This window comes from Trichomycterus rosablanca, chromosome 9 (assembly GCF_030014385.1).
Source record: "Trichomycterus rosablanca isolate fTriRos1 chromosome 9, fTriRos1.hap1, whole genome shotgun sequence".
NCBI classification, from domain to species: domain Eukaryota; kingdom Metazoa; phylum Chordata; class Actinopteri; order Siluriformes; family Trichomycteridae; genus Trichomycterus; species Trichomycterus rosablanca.
This window is the reverse complement of record NC_085996.1, coordinates 15887972-15908507: the sequence shown is the minus strand read 5'-3', so window position 1 is coordinate 15908507 and position 20536 is coordinate 15887972. Positions and strand designations below refer to the sequence as shown.

General features: G+C 41.9%; 1 protein-coding gene across 1 annotated transcript in view; it reads left to right on the top strand.

Moving 5' to 3' along the window:
* arhgap39 (Rho GTPase activating protein 39) overlaps window positions 1-20536 on the top strand; it is a 75504-nt gene that overhangs the window by 25415 nt on the left and 29553 nt on the right. Inside the window, exon 2 of the mRNA XM_063001179.1 lies at window positions 19925-20308. Coding sequence (XP_062857249.1) covers window positions 19925-20308 — 384 coding nt within the window. The remainder of the gene's footprint in view (window positions 1-19924; window positions 20309-20536) is intronic.

Sequence of the window (20536 nt, the reverse complement as noted above, 5' to 3'; positions counted from 1 at the left end):
GTGAATAACACTGATTATCTCTTCATCATGGCACCTGTTAGTGGGTGGGATATATTAGGCAGCAAGTGAACATTTTATCCTTAAAGTTGGATAAAGTAGAAGTGTTAGTAGAAGGAAAAATGGACAAGCGTAAGGATTTGAGCGAGTTTGACAAGGGCCAAATTGTGATGGTCAGAGCATCTCCAAAACTGCAGCTCTTGTGGGGTGTTCTCTGTCTGCAGTGGTCAGTATCTATCAAAAGTGATCCAAGGAAGGAACAGTAATAAACCGGCAACAGGGTCATGGGTGGCCAAGGCTCACTGATGCACGTGGGGAGCGAAGGCTGGCCCGTGTGGTCCAATCCAACAGATGAGCTACTGTAGCTCAGATTGCTGGAGAAGTAAATGCTGTTTTTGATAGAAAGGTGTCAGAATACACAGTGCATCACAGTTTGTTGCATGTGGGGCTGCATAGCCGCAGACCAGTCAGGGTGCCCATGCTGACCCGCGTCCACTGCTGAAAGCGCCAACAATGGGTACGTGAGCATTGGAACTGGACCACGGGGCAATGGAAGAAGGTGACCTGGTCTGATGAATCATGTTTTTTTTATATCACGTGGATGGCTGGGTGCTTGTGTGTCACTTACCTGGGGAACACATGGCACCAGGATGCACTAAGGAAGAAGACAAGCAAGCAGAGGCATGTGGATGTTACTTTGACACGTACCACGTACTGTACCTAAGCAATGTTGCAGACCATGTACACCCTTTCATGGAAATGGTATTCCCTGATGGCTGTGGCCTCTTTCAGCAGGATAATGTGCCCTGTTACAAAGCAAAAATGGTTCAGGAATGGTTTGAGGAGTTTAAGGTGTTGACTTGACCCCAAAATTCCCTAGATCTCAATTCAGTCAAGCATCTGTGGGATGTGCTGGGCAAACAAGTCCTATCCATGGAGGCCCCACCACACAACTTAGAGGAGTTAAAGGATCTTAGTGCCAGATACAACAGCACACCTTCAGGGGTCTAGTGGAGTCCATGCCTCGATGGGTCAGGGCTGTATTGGCAGCAAAAGGGGGACCAACACAATATTAGGAAAGTGGTCATAATGTTATGTGTTATTTATTTTTCCTCCTTGATTTTATGCTGCACATTAGCGCACAAACACTTTGATCGCTCGCTACTTGTTGATGTGCATTTTTGGACGTCGTATCATTAAACCCCTCGTCACTTCTGTATTTGTTAAAAAAAAAAAAACGTAGTTTGGGAGATCAGAGAAGCTCGCCTGCGATTCCAGTTGGTGATAGATGGTGTAGTGTGAAAGCCCCTATCGCTGATCAGTCGTGTAGTGTGAAATACACATCGACTGAAAGACTCCCGAGTGCAAAAGATTCAGTTGTGTAGTGTAAACTGTACAGCGACCTGGCAAATCAGAAAGTCTGTGAACTTGGTATAAGGGGTTAAATACACATTTTGGTGCAGCATTATGCTTGATATTTTTTAGGGACATGCCAAACTGTATTTTGTGGCTTTGTTGTAAGAATACACAGGTGCTAACCTAGCTTGCCTGCAGACACCTGTACCCCAGTAAAAACACGTGGCACGCTTATAAAGCACAATATATGACAACAGATACCTATTGACTATTGAGCAGTTGTGTTATATCAAACAAGAATGGAAATTCTACAACTCTCTGGGTAATCAGTTTACAAATGATTAAACATTGTTAAAAGAAAAGGTGGGGCACTCAGGTGGCACAGCGGTAAATAATGCTAGCACACCAGAGCTGACATATCTAACTTGTGAATTAGAATCTCAGCTCTGTTACCAGCAGGATGGGTGCCAACATGGACAATGATTGGCTCGTTCGTTGGGTTGTATTGCTGTAGGGGAGGCACTGATGCAGTTACAACCTCTGCTGGCTGATCAATGGCACCTGCACAGAGATGAGGAATAATGAAAATCAGTGCATGACTCTTTGTATGCGATACTGAGCCTTGTGCAGGTGAAAAGAAGTACTCAGGTACTGCAAACGTGTCGGGGGGGTTGTTAGTCAAGGCTCTCCTCTGTCAGGAGTGGAGGTCAGCATAAGTAGAGAGGAAACAGCATGGCAATCAGGTAATTGGATAAAACTAGATTGGGAGGAAAATTGGTAAAAAAAGAAAGAATAATTAATTATTACAAATTGATTTGAAAATAATTTCTGCCTGTTTCATGTACATTTTGGCAACAGTTGGGTTTGTATACCATGACTAAACAAGCTACACCATAATAAGCCTGCTTTTAGTAATGCTAAACCATGTAGCACCGTGTATTTTCACCTCTTAAAATGGCAAATTCGCACATTTAGTACCATGATAGACAAAATCATTGTCATTAAATAAGTCATGTAGTATAAGATAATGTAGAGAAAATGAAATACAATCACACTATAATTCTGCCCTCTAGGCCAATACATTTTGCTGAGATTTCCTTAAAGTCTGACAAACTCATTGCACAGTGTGGTAAAGTAGAAGATCTGTGCCACTGATTGCAGTATTAACATCTTTATAGATCCAACATATTCTCCCCGATCTCACTGAGCTGTTTGGAATGTGGCAGAAATTCCTATTTGCACAGCTGTGTTTTTGGACACATGCACAAAACATAGGCTTGCAGATTGTTGCCATTTTTAGGTTTGAATGTCTCTGGTATGCAGAATCTCTCATCGGAGCCAGACATCTCCAACATTTGTCACATCTGCTACTTCACATATTCACAAATACTGGTACTGCAAAGCAGATTTAAAATAGACTTAACAGTTCCTTTTGAGAAGCATCCTTTAAATTCTTCACTGCTCACTAGTTCTTTAACATGAACTAGGCTAAAAGTAAAGTGCTCAAAAAATAAAGCGATCACTAAATCATCACAGTATAACATCTAGTCAATAAAACATCACAGATATCAGTCTGTAGTTAGGAAGCATAATCAATGTTTATGTTGCTTTGTGACAGCAGCTGCATTGGATGTTTTGGTCACAAACATTACTCTCTATCCTTCCTGGCTGATTCTTCTCTAGTTTTGCATCTTGCTACTGTCCTTGTCACTACTGGTAGCATAAGGTGGTACCTACAGCCCATTCAGGTTGCACTGATATTCCAGCTCCTTTAGGATGGCAAATCTATTCCAGCACAGTCTCAAAAGCATGGAGGTGCAGGACATGCGTTGAGCTGGACAGGGTCATATATATATATATATATATATACAGTGTATATATACAGTGTATCACAAAAGTGAGTACACCCCTCACATTTCTGCAGATATTTAAGTATATCTTTTCATGGGACAACACTGACAAAATGACACTTTGACACAATGAAAAGTAGTCTGTGTGCAGCTTATATAACAGTGTAAATTTATTCTTCCCTCAAAATAACTCAATATACAGCCATTAATGTCTAAACCACCGGCAACAAAAGTGAGTACACCCCTAAGAGACTACACCCCTAAATGTCCAAATTGAGCACTGCTTGTCATTTTCCCTCCAAAATGTCATGTGACTCGTTAGTGTTACTAGGTCTCAGGTGTGCATAGGGAGCAGGTGTGTTCAATTTAGTAGTACAGCTCTCACACTCTCTCATACTGGTCACTGAAAGTTCCAACATGGCACCTCATGGCAAAGAACTCTCTGAGGATCTGAAAAGATGAATTGTTGCGCTACATGAAGATGGCCAAGGCTACAAGAAGATTGCCAACACCCTGAAACTGAGCTGCAGCACAGTGGCCAAGATCATCCAGCGTTTTAAAAGAGCAGGGTCCACTCAGAACAGACCTCGCGTTGGTCGTCCAAAGAAGCTGAGTGCACGTGCTCAGCGTCACATCCAACTGCTGTCTTTGAAAGATAGGCGCAGGAGTGCTGTCAGCATTGCTGCAGAGATTGAAAAGGTGGGGGGTCAGCCTGTCAGTGCTCAGACCATACGCCGCACACTACATCAAATTGGTCTGCATGGCTGTCACCCCAGAAGGAAGCCTCTTCTGAAGTCTCTACACAAGAAAGCCCGCAAACAGTTTGCTGAAGACATGTCAACAAAGAAAATGGATTACTGGAACCATGTCCTATGGTCTGATGAGACCAAGATTAATTTGTTTGGTTCAGATGGTCTCAAGCATGTGTGGCGGCAATCAGGTGAGGAGTACAAAGATAAGTGTGTCATGCCTACAGTCAAGCATGGTGGTGGGAATGCCATGGTCTGGGGCTGCATGAGTGCAGCAGGTGTTGGGGAGCTACATTTCATTGAGGGACACATGAACTCCAATATGTACAGTGAAATACTGAAGCAGAGCATGATCCCCTCCCTCCGGAAACTGGGTCGCAGGGCAGTGTTCCAGCATGATAATGACCCCAAACACACCTCTAAGACGACCACTGCTTTATTGAAGAGGCTGAGGGTAAAGGTGATGGACTGGCCAAGCATGTCTCCAGACCTAAACCCAATAGAACATCTTTGGGGCATCCTCAAGCGGAAGGTGGAGGAGCGCAAAGTCTCGAATATCCGCCAGCTCCGTGATGTCGTCATGGAGGAGTGGAAAAGCATTCCAGTGGCAACCTGTGAAGCTCTGGTAAACTCCATGCCCAGGAGAGTTAAGGCAGTTCTGGGAAATAATGGTGGCCACACAAAATATTGACACTTCAGGAACTTTCACTAAGGGGTGTACTCACTTTTGTTGCCGGTGGTTTAGACATTAATGGCTGTATATTGAGTTATTTTGAGGGAAGAATAAATTTACACTGTTATATAAGCTGCACACAGACTACTTTTCATTGTGTCAAAGTGTCATTTTGTCAGTGTTGTCCCATGAAAAGATATACTTAAATATCTGCAGAAATGTGAGGGGTGTACTCACTTTTGTGATACACTGTATATATATATATACATATATATATATATATATACAGGGGTTGGACAAAATAACTGAAACACCTGGTTTTAGACCACAATCATTTATTAGTATGGTGTAGGGCCTCCTTTTGCGGCCAATACAGCGTCAATTCGTCTTGGAAATAACATATACAAGTCCTGCACAGTGGTCAGAGGGATTTTAAGCCATTCTTCTTGCAGGATAGTGGCCAGGTCACTACGTGATGCTGGTGGAGGAAAACGTTTCCTGACTCGCTTCTCCAAAACACCCCAAAGTGGCTCAATAACATTTAGATCTGGTGACTGTGCAGGCCATGGGAGATATCCACTTCACTTTCATGTTCATCAAACCAATCTTTCACCAGTCTTGCTGTGTGTATTGGTGCATTGTCATCCTGATACACGGCACCGCCATTGGATGCACATGGTCCTCCAGAATGGTTCGGTAGTCCTTGGCAGTGACGCGCCCATCTAGCACAAGTATTGGGCCAAGGGAATGCCATGATATGGCAGCCCAAACCATCACTGATCCACCCCCATGCTTCACTCTGGGCATGCAACAGTCTGGGTGGTACGCTTTTTTGGGGCTTCTCCACACCGTAACTCTCCCGGATGTGGGGAAAACAGTAAAGGTGGACTCATCAGAGAACAATACATGTTTCACATTGTCCACAGCCCAAGATTTGCGCTCCTTGCACCATTGAAACCGACGTTTGGCATTGGCACGAGTGACCAAAGGTTTGGCTATAGCAGCCCGGCCGTGTATATTGACCCTGTGGAGCTCCCGACGGACAGTTCTGGAGGAAACAGGAGAGTTGAGGTGCACATTTAATTCTGCCGTGATTTGGGCAGCCGTGGTTTTATGTTTTTTGGATACAATCCGGGTTAGCACCCGAACATCCCTTTCAGACAGCTTCCTCTTGCGTCCACAGTTAATCCTGTTGGATGTGGTTTGTCCTTCTTGGTGGTATGCTGACATTACCCTGTATACCGTGGCTCTTGATACATCACAAAGACTTGCTGTCTCGGTCACAGATGCGCCAGCAAGACGTGCACCAACAATTTGTCCTCTTTTGAACTCTGGTATGTCACCCATAATGTTGTGTGCATTGCAATATTTTGAGCAAAACTGTGCTCTTACCCTGCTAATTGAACCTTCACACTCTGCTCTTACTGGTGCAATGTGCAATTAATGAAGATTGGCCACCAGACTGGTCCAATTTAGCCATGAAACCTCCCACACTAAAATGACAGGTGTTTCAGTTATTTTGTCCAACCCCTGTATATATATATATACATATACAGTGTATCACAAAAGTGAGTACACCCCTCACATTTCTGCAAATATTTCATTATATCTTTTCATGGGACAACACTATAGACATGAAACTTGGATATAACTTAGAGTAGTCAGTGTACAACTTGTGTAGCAGTGTAGATTTACTGTCTTCTGAAAATAACTCAACACACAGCCATTCATGTCTAAATAGCTGGCAACATAAGTGAGTACACCCCACAGTGAACATGTACAAATTGTGCCCAAATGTGTCGTTGTCCCTCCCTGGTGTCATGTGTCAAGGTCCCAGGTGTAAATGGGGAGCAGGGCTGTTAAATTTGGTGTTTTGGGTACAATTCTCTCATACTGGCCACTGGATATTCAACATGGCACCTCATGGCAAAGAACTCTCTGAGGATGTGAGAAATAGAATTGTTGCTCTCCACAAAGATGGCCTGGGCTATAAGAAGATTGCTAACACCCTATAACTGAGCTACAGCATGGTGGCCAAGGTCATACAGCGGTTTTCCAGGACAGGTTCCACTTGGAACAGGCTTTGCTAGGGTCGACCAAAGAAGTTGAGTCCACGTGTTCGGCGTCATATCCAGAGGTTGGCTTTAAAAAATAGACACATGAGTGCTGCCAGCATAGCTGCAGAGGTTGAAGACGTGGGAGGTCAGCCTGTCAGTGCTCAGACCATACACCGCACACTGCATCAACTCGGTCTGCATGGTCGTCATCCCAGAAGGAAGCTGACGCACAAGAAAGCCCGCAAACAGTTTGCTGAAGACAAGCAGTCCAAGAACATGGATTACTGGAATGCCCTGTGGTCTGACGAGACCAAGATAAACTTGTTTGGCTCAGATGGTGTCCAGCATGTGTGGCGGCACCCTGGTGAGAAGTACCAAGTCAACTGTATCTTGCCTACAGTCAAGCATGGTGGTGGTAGCATCATGGTCTTGGGCTGCATGAGTGTTGCTGGCATTGGGAAGCTGCAGTTCATTGAGGGAAACATGAATTCCAACATGTACTGTGACATTCTGAAACAGAGCATGATCCCCTCCCTTCGAAAACTGGGCCTCATGGCAGTTTTCCAACAGGATAGCGACCCCAAACACAACCTCCAAGATGACAACTGCCTTGCTGAGGAAGCTGAAGGTAAAGGTGATGGACTAAACCCAATTGAGCACCTGTGGCGCATCCTCAAGTGGAAGGTGGAGGAGTTCAAGGTGTCTAACATCCACCAGCTCCGTGATGTTATCATGGAGGAGTGGAAGAGGATTCCAGTAGCAACCTTTGCAGCTCTGGTGAATTCCATGCCCAGGAGAGTTAAGGCAGTGCTGGATAATAATGGTGGTCACACAAAATATTGACACTTTGGGCACAATTTGGACATGTTCACTGTGGGGTGTACTCACTTATGTTGCCAGCCATTTAGACATTAATGGCTGTGTGTTGAGTTATTTTCAGAAGACAGTAAATCTACACTGCTATACAAGCTGTACACTGACTACTCTAAGTTATATCCAAGTTTCATGTCTATAGTGTTGTCCCATGAAAAGATATAATGAAATATTTGCAGAAATGTGAGGGGTGTACTCACTTTTGTGATACACTGTATATATATACTGTGTATATATATATATGTATATATATATACAGGTCCTTCTCAAAAAATTAGCATATTGTGATAAAGTTCATTATTTTCCATAATGTAATGATAAAAATTAAACTTTCATATATTTTAGATTCATTGCACACCAACTGAAATATTTCAGGTCTTTTATTGTTTTAATACTGATGATTTTGGCATACAGCTCATGAAAACCCAAAATTCCTATCTCAAAAAATTAGCATATCATGAAAAGGTTCTCTAAACGAGCTATTAACCTAATCATCTGAATCAACGAATTAACTCTAAACACCTGCAAAAGATTCCTGAGGCTTTTAAAAACTCCCAGCCTGGTTCATTACTCAAAACTGCAATCATGGGTAAGACTGCCGACCTGACTGCTGTCCAGAAGGCCATCATTGACACCCTCAAAGCAAGAGGGTAAGACACAGAAAGAAATTTCTGGACGAATAGGCTGTTCCCAGAGTGCTGTATCAAGGCACCTCAGTGGGAAGTCTGTGGGAAGGAAAAAGTGTGGCAGAAAACGCTGCACAACGAGAAGAGGTGACCGGACCCTGAGGAAGATTGTGGAGAAGGGCCGATTCCAGACCTTGGGGGACCTGCGGAAGCAGTGGACTGAGTCTGGAGTAGAAACATCCAGAGCCACCGTGCACAGGCGTGTGCAGGAAATGGGCTACAGGTGCCGCATTCCCCAGGTCAAGCCACTTTTGAACCAGAAACAGCGGCAGAAGCGCCTGACCTGGGCTACAGAGAAGCAGCACTGGACTGTTGCTCAGTGGTCCAAAGTACTGTTTTCGGAAATCAAGGTGCCAGAGTCTGGAGGAAGACTGGGGAGAAGGAAATGCCAAAATGCCTGAAGTCCAGTGTCAAGTACCCACAGTCAGTGATGGTCTGGGGTGCCATGTCAGCTGCTGGTGTTGGTCCACTGTGTTTTATCAAGGGCAGGGTCAATGCAGCTAGCTATCAGGAGATTTTGGAGCACTTCATGCTTCCATCTGCTGAAAAGCTTTATGGAGATGAAGATTTCATTTTTCAGCACGACCTGGCACCTGCTCACAGTGCCAAAACCACTGGTGAATGGTTTACTGACCATGGTATTACTGTGCTCAATTGGCCTGCCAACTCTCCTGACCTGAACCCCATAGAGAATCTGTGGGATATTGTGAAGAGAAAGTTGAGAGACACAAGACCCAACACTCTGGATGAGCTTAAGGCCGCTATCGAAGCATCCTGGGCCTCCATAACACCTCAGCAGTGCCACAGGCTGATTGCCTCCATGCCACGCCGCATTGAAGCAGTCATTTCTGCAAAAGGATTCCCGACCAAGTATTGAGTGCATAACTGAACATAATTATTTGAAGGTTGACTTTTTTTGTATTAAAAACACTTTTCTTTTATTGGTCGGATGAAATATGCTAATTTTTTGAGATAGGAATTTTGGGTTTTCATGAGCTGTATGCCAAAATCATCAGTATTAAAACAATAAAAGACCTGAAATATTTCAGTTGGTGTGCAATGAATCTAAAATATATGAAAGTTTAATTTTTATCATTACATTATGGAAAATAATGAACTTTATCACAATATGCTAATTTTTTGAGAAGGACCTGTATATATATATACTGTATGTGTGTGTGTGTATATATATATATATATATATATATATATACAGTGTATCACAAAAGTGAGTACACCCCTCACATTTCTGCAAATATTTTATTATATCTTTTCATGGGACAACACTATAGAAATAAAACTTGGATATAACTTAGAGTAGTCAGTGTACAACTTGTATAGCAGTGTAGATTTACTGTCTTCTGAAAATAACTCAACACACAGCCATTAATGTCTAAATGGCTGGCAACATAAGTGAGTACACCCCACAGTGAACATGTCCAAATTGTGCCCAAAGTGTCAATATTTTGTGTGACCACCATTATTATCCAGCACTGCCTTAACCCTCCTGGGCATGGAATTCACCAGAGCTGCACAGGTTGCTACTGGAATCCTCTTCCACTCCTCCATGATGACATCACGGAGCTGGTGGATGTTAGACACCTTGAACTCCTCCACCTTCCACTTGAGGATGCGCCACAGGTGCTCAATTGGGTTTAGTCCATCACCTTTACCTTCAGCTTCCTCAGCAAGGCAGTTGTCATCTTGGAGGTTGTGTTTGGGGTCGTTATCCTGTTGGAAAACTGCCATGAGGCCCAGTTTTCGAAGGGAGGGGATCATGCTCTGTTTCAGAATGTCACAGTACATGTTGGAATTCATGTTTCCCTCAATGAACTGCAGCTCCCCAGTGCCAGCAACACTCATGCAGCCCAAGACCATGATGCTACCACCACCATGCTTGACTGTCGGCAAGATACAGTTGTCTTGGTACTTCTCACCAGGGCGCCGCCACACATGCTGGACACCATCTGAGCCAAACAAGTTTATCTTGGTCTCGTCAGACCACAGGGCATTCCAGTAATCCATGTTCTTGGACTGCTTGTCTTCAGCAAACTGTTTGCGGGCTTTCTTGTGCGTCAGCTTCCTTCTGGGATGACGACCATGCAGACCGAGTTGATGCAGTGTGCGGCGTATGGTCTGAGCACTGACAGGCTGACCTCCCACGTCTTCAACCTCTGCAGCAATGCTGGCAGCACTCATGTGTCTATTTTTTAAAGCCAACCTCTGGATATGACGCCGAACACGTGGACTCAACTTCTTTGGTCGACCCTGGCGAAGCCTGTTCCGAGTGGAACCTGTCCTGGAAAACCGCTGTATGACCTTGGCCACCATGCTGTAGCTCAGTTTCAGGGTGTTAGCAATCTTCTTATAGCCCAGGCCATCTTTGTGGAGAGCAACAATTCTATTTCTCACATCCTCAGAGAGTTCTTTGCCATGAGGTGCCATGTTGAATATCCAGTGGCCAGTATGAGAGAATTGTACCCAAAACACCAAATTTAACAGCCCTGCTCCCCATTTACACCTGGGACCTTGACACATGACACCAGGGAGGGACAACGACACATTTGGGCACAATTTGGACATGTTCACTGTGGGGTGTACTCACTTATGTTGCCAGCTATTTAGACATTAATGGCTGTGTGTTGAGTTATTTTCAGAAGACAGTAAATCTACACTGCTATACAAGCTGTACACTGACTACTCTAAGTTATATCCAAGTTTCATGTCTATAGTGTTGTCCCATGAAAAGATATAATGAAATATTTGCAGAAATGTGAGGGGTGTACTCACTTTTGTGATACACTGTATATATATATATATATATATACACACACACAATAACATCAGCAATAACATTTAAACCACCTCCTTGTTTCTACACTCACTGTCCATTTTATCACTTACCATATAGGTACACTTTGTATTTCTACAATTACTGACTGTAATCCATCTGTTTCTTTACATACTGTTTTAGCCTGCTTTCACCCTGTTCTTCAATGGTCAGGGCCACCACAGAGCAGGTATTATTTAGGTGGTGGATCATTCTCAGCACTGCAGTGACAATGACATGGTGGTGGTGTGTTAGTGTGTGTTGTGCTGGAGTGGATTAGACACAGCAGCGCTGCTGGAGTTTTTAAATATCGTTTCCACTCACTGTCCACTGCATTAGACACTACCAAGTTGGTCCACCTTGTAGATGTAAAGTCAGATATGATTGCTCATCTATTGCTGCTGTTTGAGTTGGTCATCTTCTAGACCTTCATCAGTGGTCACAGGACGCTGCCCATGGGGCGCTGTTGGCTGGATATTTTTGGTTGGTGGACTATTCTCAGTCCAGCAGTGACAGTGAGGTGTTTAAAAACTTTGTCAGTGCTGCTGTGTCTTATCCACTTATACCAGCACAACACACATTAACACACCACCACCATGTCAGTGTCACTGCAGTGCTGAGAATGATCCACCACCCAAATAATACCTGCTCTGTAGTGGTCCTGTGGGCGTCCTGACCATTGAAGAACAGCATGAAAGGGGGCTAACAAAGCATGAAGAAAAACAGATGGACTACAGTCAGTAATTCTAGTACTACAAAGTGCTCCTATATAAGTGAAGCCGATAAACTGGACAATGTGTGTAGAAACAAGGAGATGGTTTTAATGTTATGGCTGATCAGTGTGTATATATATTAGATAGATAGATGTGTATGTTTAAGATTTTTTTTCTGCTGAATACAGGCATAGCTGTGTAAATGTGTTGCAACCAAGGACACATTATTTTCATGCTTTACATGATTAGGTATTTACTGGATTTGTTCTTTTAGCTTATGTGGCTTGCTGTTTTATGGCTGCATTGTTACTCTTAAATAACCACTATTACAGCACTTTCAGTTGACTGGGACAACTTTGTGACAGCGCAAAGCCTGTAAGCTCTTCAGTACAATATATTCTATGGTGCTGTGTTTTAAACCAGAAATGTAGAGCAAAGAGAGCAGTTTTTAAGAAGCTTAGTACAGTTCGCTTCATGTCAAACAGGATAGCTTCTGTCTGCTTTCATCACTTTAGACCATTTTAATGACTCAGAGCTAAAACTGCTACTGCTGGTAGTGGAGCCCATTAACTGTCTACAAATAGTTCACTTAGAAAATTGCACTGTTATGGTAATTTTAGCTGTTGGCATATTTGATTTTGCTTTAAAGAAGAATGTAGTCCAATTTTGCCCATTAGTGTGATTAGCAAAAAAGTGTTCTATCCCCCTAAACCCCTGAGAATTTATAGTAACATGTTTGCTTCAGCAGCTAATGGCATAGGCTGTATACACACACACACCTACACACAGTCTTTGGAAATGCTCAGGTTCCTCAGATATTTTTTGCAAATTTTTTTGGGCGGCACAGTGGCTCAGTGGGTAGCACTGTCACCTCACAGCAAGAAGGTCCTGGGTTCGATCCCGAGGCAGGGCGGTCCGGGTCCCGAGGCAGGGCGGTCCGGGTCCTTTCTGTGTGGAGTTTGCATGTTCTCCCTGTGTCTGTGTGGGCTCCCTCCGGGAGCTCAGGTTTCCTTCCACAGTCCAAAGGCATGTAAGTGAGGTGAAATGGAGATACAAAATTGTCCATGACTGTGTTTGACATAAATTTTCTGAACTAATGAATCTAGTAATGAGTAACTACAGTTTCTGTCATGAACATAATCAAAGAGTGTAAAACATGTTAAAATCCTAATAAATAAATAAATACTTTTTGTTCTTCATGAAAGAGAGTATCATTCAATTAATTCTCCAATTAGCCATATGTTATCATGCTACACTGAGAAAATAGTCACAAATGGAAATAATGTTGCAGTCAATAATAATAATAATAATAATAATAATAATAACTGGTTTCTGAGGTCCTGGTTTTAATCCTTGTCAAAATGTCTAAACTGCTTCTAGGAGTGAGAACGCAAGTAAATGTGAAAGTCAGTTTATTGGTGCCCTGTCCTGAGTGTGTTTCTGCCATGTGCCCTGTCTTTCCAAGTGGTGCTGAACCTACTGTGACTTTAAACAGGATTAAACAGCTAGTGTACATAAATAATATAAATAACTTACAAGATTATTAATATTAATACATTACAAAGTTTAAATAGAAATGAATCAATCAATAAAGTTATTTGTTTTGGTTTGTGCTTGTATAAACTGCTTTCATGTAGTGCTTAATTGAGACGTAACCAGGCAAATAATACTTGTCTACTGACATCTGCTGGTAAAAAGTAAAACTGGTCTCTTTAACATTATGCAAAATTCTGCATAAATGTGATTTAACATGCACAGACACAATACAGTTTATTGTACATAAACACTTAAATGGTTTAAGATTAGATTTCGCCTGATCTGATCCACTGACAGTGTGCAATGTTAAATGTACTTAGATTAGACCTCTAGCTCTAGTGGTTACAAAATAAACTAAGGCAGCAGATCATGTTTTCATTCCTCCATAGCATTATAAGACATTAGACATTTAATAAAGATGTCTGTTTATATTTGTGATTGTGTTGGAAGGAAGGCCAGGCAGGAGAAATGTAACAAGTCTTTAACTTAAAAAGTTGGATTAATTCACCTTTAACTCACAAATCTTTAATTTAACACAGTATAGAAATAACTATTAACATTTTGGCCTTTTTGCAGCCTGAGCCTGCAAATGGATTTAAAGCTGTTCCAATCATAGTAAATAGCTTTTGATAATATAGTGCAGTATAGTGCATTTAAACTGCTATTTATACTAATTTAAGTTTAATTGTGGGCAGCGCGGTGGCTTAGTGGGTAGTATGCCATTACTGATCAGTATAAGTGGGAGACTTATATTGTGATGTGAATATGAAGACACAGCAAGAAGGTCCTGGGTTTGATTCCCAAGTAGAGCGGTCTGGGTCCTTTCTGTGTGGAGTTTGCATGTTCTCCCCATGTCCACGTAGGCTTCCTCAGTGAGCTCTGGTTTCCTCCCACAAATCCAAAGACATGCAGTCAGGTTAATTGGAGCTACTACTAAAAGTGCCTTGAGTGTGAATGAGTGTGTGTTTGCCCTGTGGTGAACCTGTCCAGGGTGTTTCCTACATTTAAAGTGGTGGTAAAACGGACAATGAATAAAGTTTAACTTGCCTTATGGACAGGGCTATATGTAATTACAGTATGTCAGTTTTTACACTGCTGTCTCTCCCACTTATATTGACCAGTAATGGTATTAAACAATATTCTAAGATTTCTCATATTATCATATTAAAACACATGTATTAATTTATCCCTGTAGCATGTGCAGATGAATCTGTGTGTGTAAAACCAAGGGATTTCTCTCTAAGGGCTTTCAGTGTAAAATTAACTCTCTCAGAAGCTGCTCTCTTAGTAGGGATGTCTATGTATGTTCAAGGGCTGTGTTTAAGGTAGGGAAAGGACCATAGAAGGCTTGTGTACTGACGCAACAGACGATTTATCATATCATTTCTAGATTTCACTGGTAAATTCTTGTGCTTGTCATATAACAAATATAACAAAAAACACAAGAGATTTACTTTTGTTAGGTTGTGCAAATACCATGATGTATTCACACACCCACATACACAGTTATCCCTAGTGACTGAGATATGTCTGATTGCTCAGAGAACACAATATAAATGTGTGATTGATTGTAGGAGGGCTGTTTTGCATATCACACTTTTTCTGTGATGTTAGTAATCTAAAGGTCAGTACAGACACAGTGACTTGTGATAAACTGTGCAGCACATACAGTGGTCCAGTACAGACAGGGAGTTGGGACGAGTAGAGGACACATAAAGGTGATTAAGTTGTCACATCCCACTGAACTGCGTAATAAGGGAGTAACATTTCAGCCTCTATTATCTGTGTCTCACTATTGCTTTGCTTTCCTTCTTATCATGGTAGTCTTTCAGTTGAATACTTTGCAGTAGAGTCATAAATTGACATTATATTGACATTATATCTGTACCTAAGGTACTAAACTTTCATCTGTCTGTCCGTCCATCTGTTTAATTATCTATTTACCTAGATAATTGATAATATTATTAATACATCATTAGTTATGTATGTTTTATGCTGGATCTAAACTATCAGCATATTAACTACCTGGTATAGATGAGTAAAAAAATAATAAAAAATTTACTTTTTAGTAAATCTGCCTAATCTCACACTAAAAAAATAGATCAATTTGACCTTTAATTAAAGCAAATTTATTCCAAGTAAAAATCCCTAAATAAATTACATTTTTCAGTGTAAAATTGAGCTTATTTCTTTTTTTCTTAAAACTCTTTTACTCATCATTACCAGCGGGGCCAATAATTGTGGAGGCTGCATGTTTTGGCAGGTTTTAGAATGTGCTTTAATTTTCTTTTTATATGTTTACTAAAAAAAACATTAGTGACAGGCAGAAGATAGAATGGAAGCGTATGATGTATGAATAGATGGGTCATGGGGGTTGAGATTAAAGGAAATGAGGAAGGAGCCGGATAACAGACTGACCTACGTATCCTGATCAATACTTCATTAGAATCATCCTGTGAATGATGGTGTCATAAGGTTGCCTGCAGCCTACAATGTCGTGTTTGGTGAGATTGTTTTGTGTGGTGTCACTGTAGTAATGTAAAAGTACTTTTTTTTTTATATAGTACTATATTGATGTATCATTAGCTCTTTGAATGATTAATGAGTGGTAGGATCTTACATTTGTATTAGTAATTATATAAAGATTTGGAGTCATTCATGTTTCTGCATTATCATGACTGTTTTAGTCTACTTGTATTATCTGTTGCTGGCATGGAATCTATAGATCATCAGACCTGGCCTGTATTGCACATGTACTTAAAGCCAAGCATCTGCAGCAGATCAGGGGAATCTCAAAGCTATTACTCTAGTATAATCCAAGACATTTAGTGGGATTAAATTACCCTTTGTCTGGCCAGAAAGGCTTCCTCCAAAACCCCTTTAAACAAGATTTCAGTAATGAAATGAGCCAGGACCAGAGTAAACATTAAGATGACTTTTCTGTGGGACAAGTTTTTTTTTTTTTTTCTTTGCATTTTTCCCCCAATTTTCCTCCCAATCTTGTCGAATCTTATTACCCGATTGCATTACATCTCCCCTTCCCTCTGACTGAGAAGAGCCGTAACTAACACACCGACACGTGTGCAGTGGCCGACTGCATCTTTTCACCTCAGTCTCACAAACGAGAGTCACGCACTGATCCGCATTATTCCCCCTTCTCTGTGCAGGCGCCATCTATCAGCTTGCGGAGGTCGTAAATGCATCAGTTCAGTGCACCCTTCCTGAACATTAAGCCAATCGTTGTTCATGTAGGAGCTCAGTCTGCCGGTAAGCACAGCTGATTTTCGGACCGATGAGTTCGAGATGTCAGCTCTGCTAGCATGTTTTACCGCTGTGCCATCTGAGTAAATTTATTAAAATAGTCACAAGCAGCCTCTCAGGTGGCGCAGCGGTAAAACACACGCTAGCACACCGGAGCTGGGATCTCGAATACATTGTATCGAAGCGCCCAGGCAACATGAACAACGATTGGCCTGTTGTTCATATAGGGGTGGGGTAGGAGTAAGCCGGATAGGGTCTCCTCGTAACTCATGCAACTACGACCTCTGCTGCTGATTGATGCTGCCTGCACAGGGGCGGGGAAAAATGCATTGGTTTTGTCCACCTCTCAAATTGTATTTTCAGCAGTCTTAAACGCTAGCCTACGCTAGCCTGGTGATACATAGTTGGGCGCTTTACAGACAACATTGATCATGTACTAAGGAGGTCTGGCCAGATGATGAATGACCTTGTTGCTGCAACACCTGATGTCTGGTTAAGGTGTCTGCACAAAATGTGGATGATTATTAACTGCATAGCGTGACCTTCCATGTTTTTGGAAAAAGGGTGTGCAAGCCTGCAGCGTTTTTGGTCAGCATGGTTGAACAATTTTCAAGGGTGTACTAGGTTTGTAAAATTTTTTAATTAAAAGTAAATTACTAAAAATGGCCTAGAAATATATTGCTACATTGTTAACCTTATTTAAAATACCAGGACCTATAAAATGTTGGTGGAAGACTTGGGCTTGGAGTTTTGGTCAGTGGTCTCCAAAGAAATTGATTTTATCCATCCTGAGGCAAGCTACAATTTGTCATTTATTAATTATTTTTTCAGTTTGCCCACACCATTCATCATCATCTTCTAATTTTTCTTCTTCAAATGTTTCATCAACACCCATTGCAAACAGATGTTAACAACAAAATAATGATAATAAAACAAATATTATATGCTTTCAACTGTGTGGCAACAATTTTAAAAAGGTTCTTACTTGTTCCAGCATGATTATAGGTTTTGTAATACATGGTTTGATGAGTTCCAGTGGCCAAAACATATCCTTGACCCCAATGACATTTTTGATGCTGTTTTAGAAACTTTTGCCGATTTGCATAACGACCAAAACCGTCCCATTGCATAGCAATGGAACCTGTGATCAGGTCAATATACAAATTACAATGACCATTAATTACAATTACCATGTGTGCTATTCACATATGATTGGGGTATAGCTTCAATCACGGTGTTGTAAGATGGTGAGAGATGTACTCTTAGCCAACCCCCCCCACTCGGTTAAGGAATGGTCATTCCCTTTTCACATAGATGGCCTCTTTGACTCCTCATTCAAACAGCGTTCTTCCTTGTCAAGGATCTGCACATCTTCATCATTAAATGAGTGGCTGCTGGCTTGCAGGTGATTGTAAACTGAGTCCTGGCCTGAAGAGGTCGATCTTCTATGTTGTGCCATTCGTTTTGCCAGTGGCTGTTTAGTTTCCCTGATGTACAGTTCCCGGCAATCCTCCCGGCACCGAACAGCATACACTATACAGGTCTGTTTGTGTCGAGGGACCCGGTCCTTAGGGTGAACTAATTTCTGGCTTAGCGTGTTTTGGGGTTTAAAAGTCACTGATATGCGGTGTTTGGAAAATATGCGTCTCAATTGTTCTGCTACTCCGGCCACATACGGAATCAGCACTGGTTTGCGCTTAGACCACGGTTGTGCTCCAAACTACGAGTCATTAGAACAATGCACAACTGAGCGAACAGCATTCCCACTGACACTATGGCCAAGAAAAAAGAGAAATCTCATATTAAATATTAAAAAGGTTGAATGCGGTTATCCCAACTGGGCATTCATCATACCCGGAAAAATGCCCAAACACTGCTCCAGCGGATCTAAGGGAGTAGAAGAACAACCGCGGTGTAAGCACAAACCAGTGGTGATTCACCATCTTACTATGTCGTGATTGCAGCTATATCCCAATCATATGTGAATAGCACACATGGCCATTGTAATTAATGATGATTTGCATACTGACCTGATCACAGATTTCATTGTTATGCAGTGGGCCAGTTTTGGTCGTTATGCAAATTGGTTACATATATGGTTGGGGTATTCACCTCCAGCTCAGACTAAGGAAGTCACTTGGATGAATAACGAAACGTATCTTCACACCAAACTTGTGTCCAGATGAACTGATTCAACTTTGTGAATTTGGGTACTTGTCTTATTGAGCATGCATCAAGAGATCAATGCCTATGGTTTTCAAATGGGATGGCTAATAAGCCTAAGGTCATGTGTCCACATATTTTTGGCCATTTTGTGTTCCAACAATGTGTTTATGTTGACAATGTGAGGTTGCACAAAAATTATAAATGCATTTCTAAACTATGGGAGTTGGTAAAGATTTGCAGCTCTAACAGCCTCCACTATTCTGGAAAGACTTTCCACAAGATATTCATACACATTTAGTTGAAAATGTGTAATTGTGAGGTCAGGCACATTAATATAGATGATAAGGCCTGGCTCATAGTCAGTGTACTAGTAAGTTCATCCTAAAGCGATTTTGTGATGTTGAGGTCAGGGCTCTGTACATTTACATTTACCGGACGCTTTTATCCAAAGCGACCTACAGTATTGTGACAGTATACAATGTGAGCAATTGAGGGTTAAGGGCCTTGCTCAAGGGCCCAACAGTGGCAACCTGTCAGGGGTGGGGATTGAACCAGCAACCTTCTGATTACTAATCCTGTACCTTAACCTCTAGGCTACAGCTGGCCTGTACAGGCCACATCAAACTAGTTCCTCAATACCTCAAACTTTTTGGTCCTCGCTCTGTGTGTAGGGGACAGTTATGCTGGAACAAGGGTTCAAGGGTTTCCACAAATAAATAAATATCTGTTGTGTGTTAATGATAGTTTCCTGGAAGTTAATGAGAAGTTATTTCTCTCATGCTATCTTCTAGCGCTGGCATGTTATGATGGCTTAGTGGATTTATACACAGAAACACTAGATGATGAGATGCTAACTGGTGCTATAAACACATTTTTTTTCAATTTTTTGTTACTTTTAAAACAAACAAATTAAAACAGACATTGGCTGAATTCCATATGTTTTTGCCTGCCAGGCTAAGAAATTATGTGATTTATTGAGTAAATTGCATATTACTGGTTATTTTAAAAGGTTTTAGCCTCTTTAAATGCTGTAACTGCATTGTAAGGCATGTTCCTTTCATGATCTGCAACCCTAATATCAGCTGATAATATGGGTCAGGGTGTATTTCTTAAAAGAACAGTAAGAGGTACTAAATTGTCATCCAAGTGTATAATGAGCTTCTCTGGTTGTTTTCAGGTTAGAGTGGGTGGAGATCATTGAGCCTCGCACACGCGAGCGCATGTATGCCAACCTACTGACAGGTGAGTGTGTATGGGATGCACCTGCTGGTGTGCACATCAAGCGAAGTGTTCAGGACCAGTGGTGGGAACTGTTCGACTCCAACACCTCTCGCTTCTACTACTACAACGCCTCCACCCAGTGCACTGTGTGGCACCGCCCACATGGCTGCGACATCATTCCCCTCGCCAAGCTCCAGACACTCAAGCAGAACACGGAGACACTTCCTGTCGCATCGGTCATCAGCGGGTCGGCCGACAGCAGCCCCGCTCGCAGTGCCGTCAGCACCACGTCGTCACAAGAACAGGAGGAGAAGACAGCACCCAAGGAGGAGGTAGAGAGGTAAGCAAGACAGAGTCAAAGCCTAAATAAAACACACACGTTTTTGCATATTGTTTTAATAGTAACCAATCCTTGTAAAATGGCATAAGACAGTGATTTCTCCTAAGTAAAAGATACATTGTACAGAACTGCCTCAGAAATCTCACTGCTTTATCTAAAAGGTCAGAATTATTTGATCTAGAGAATCAAAATCGATATAATGTCAATAACAAAGTCAATATAATGTAG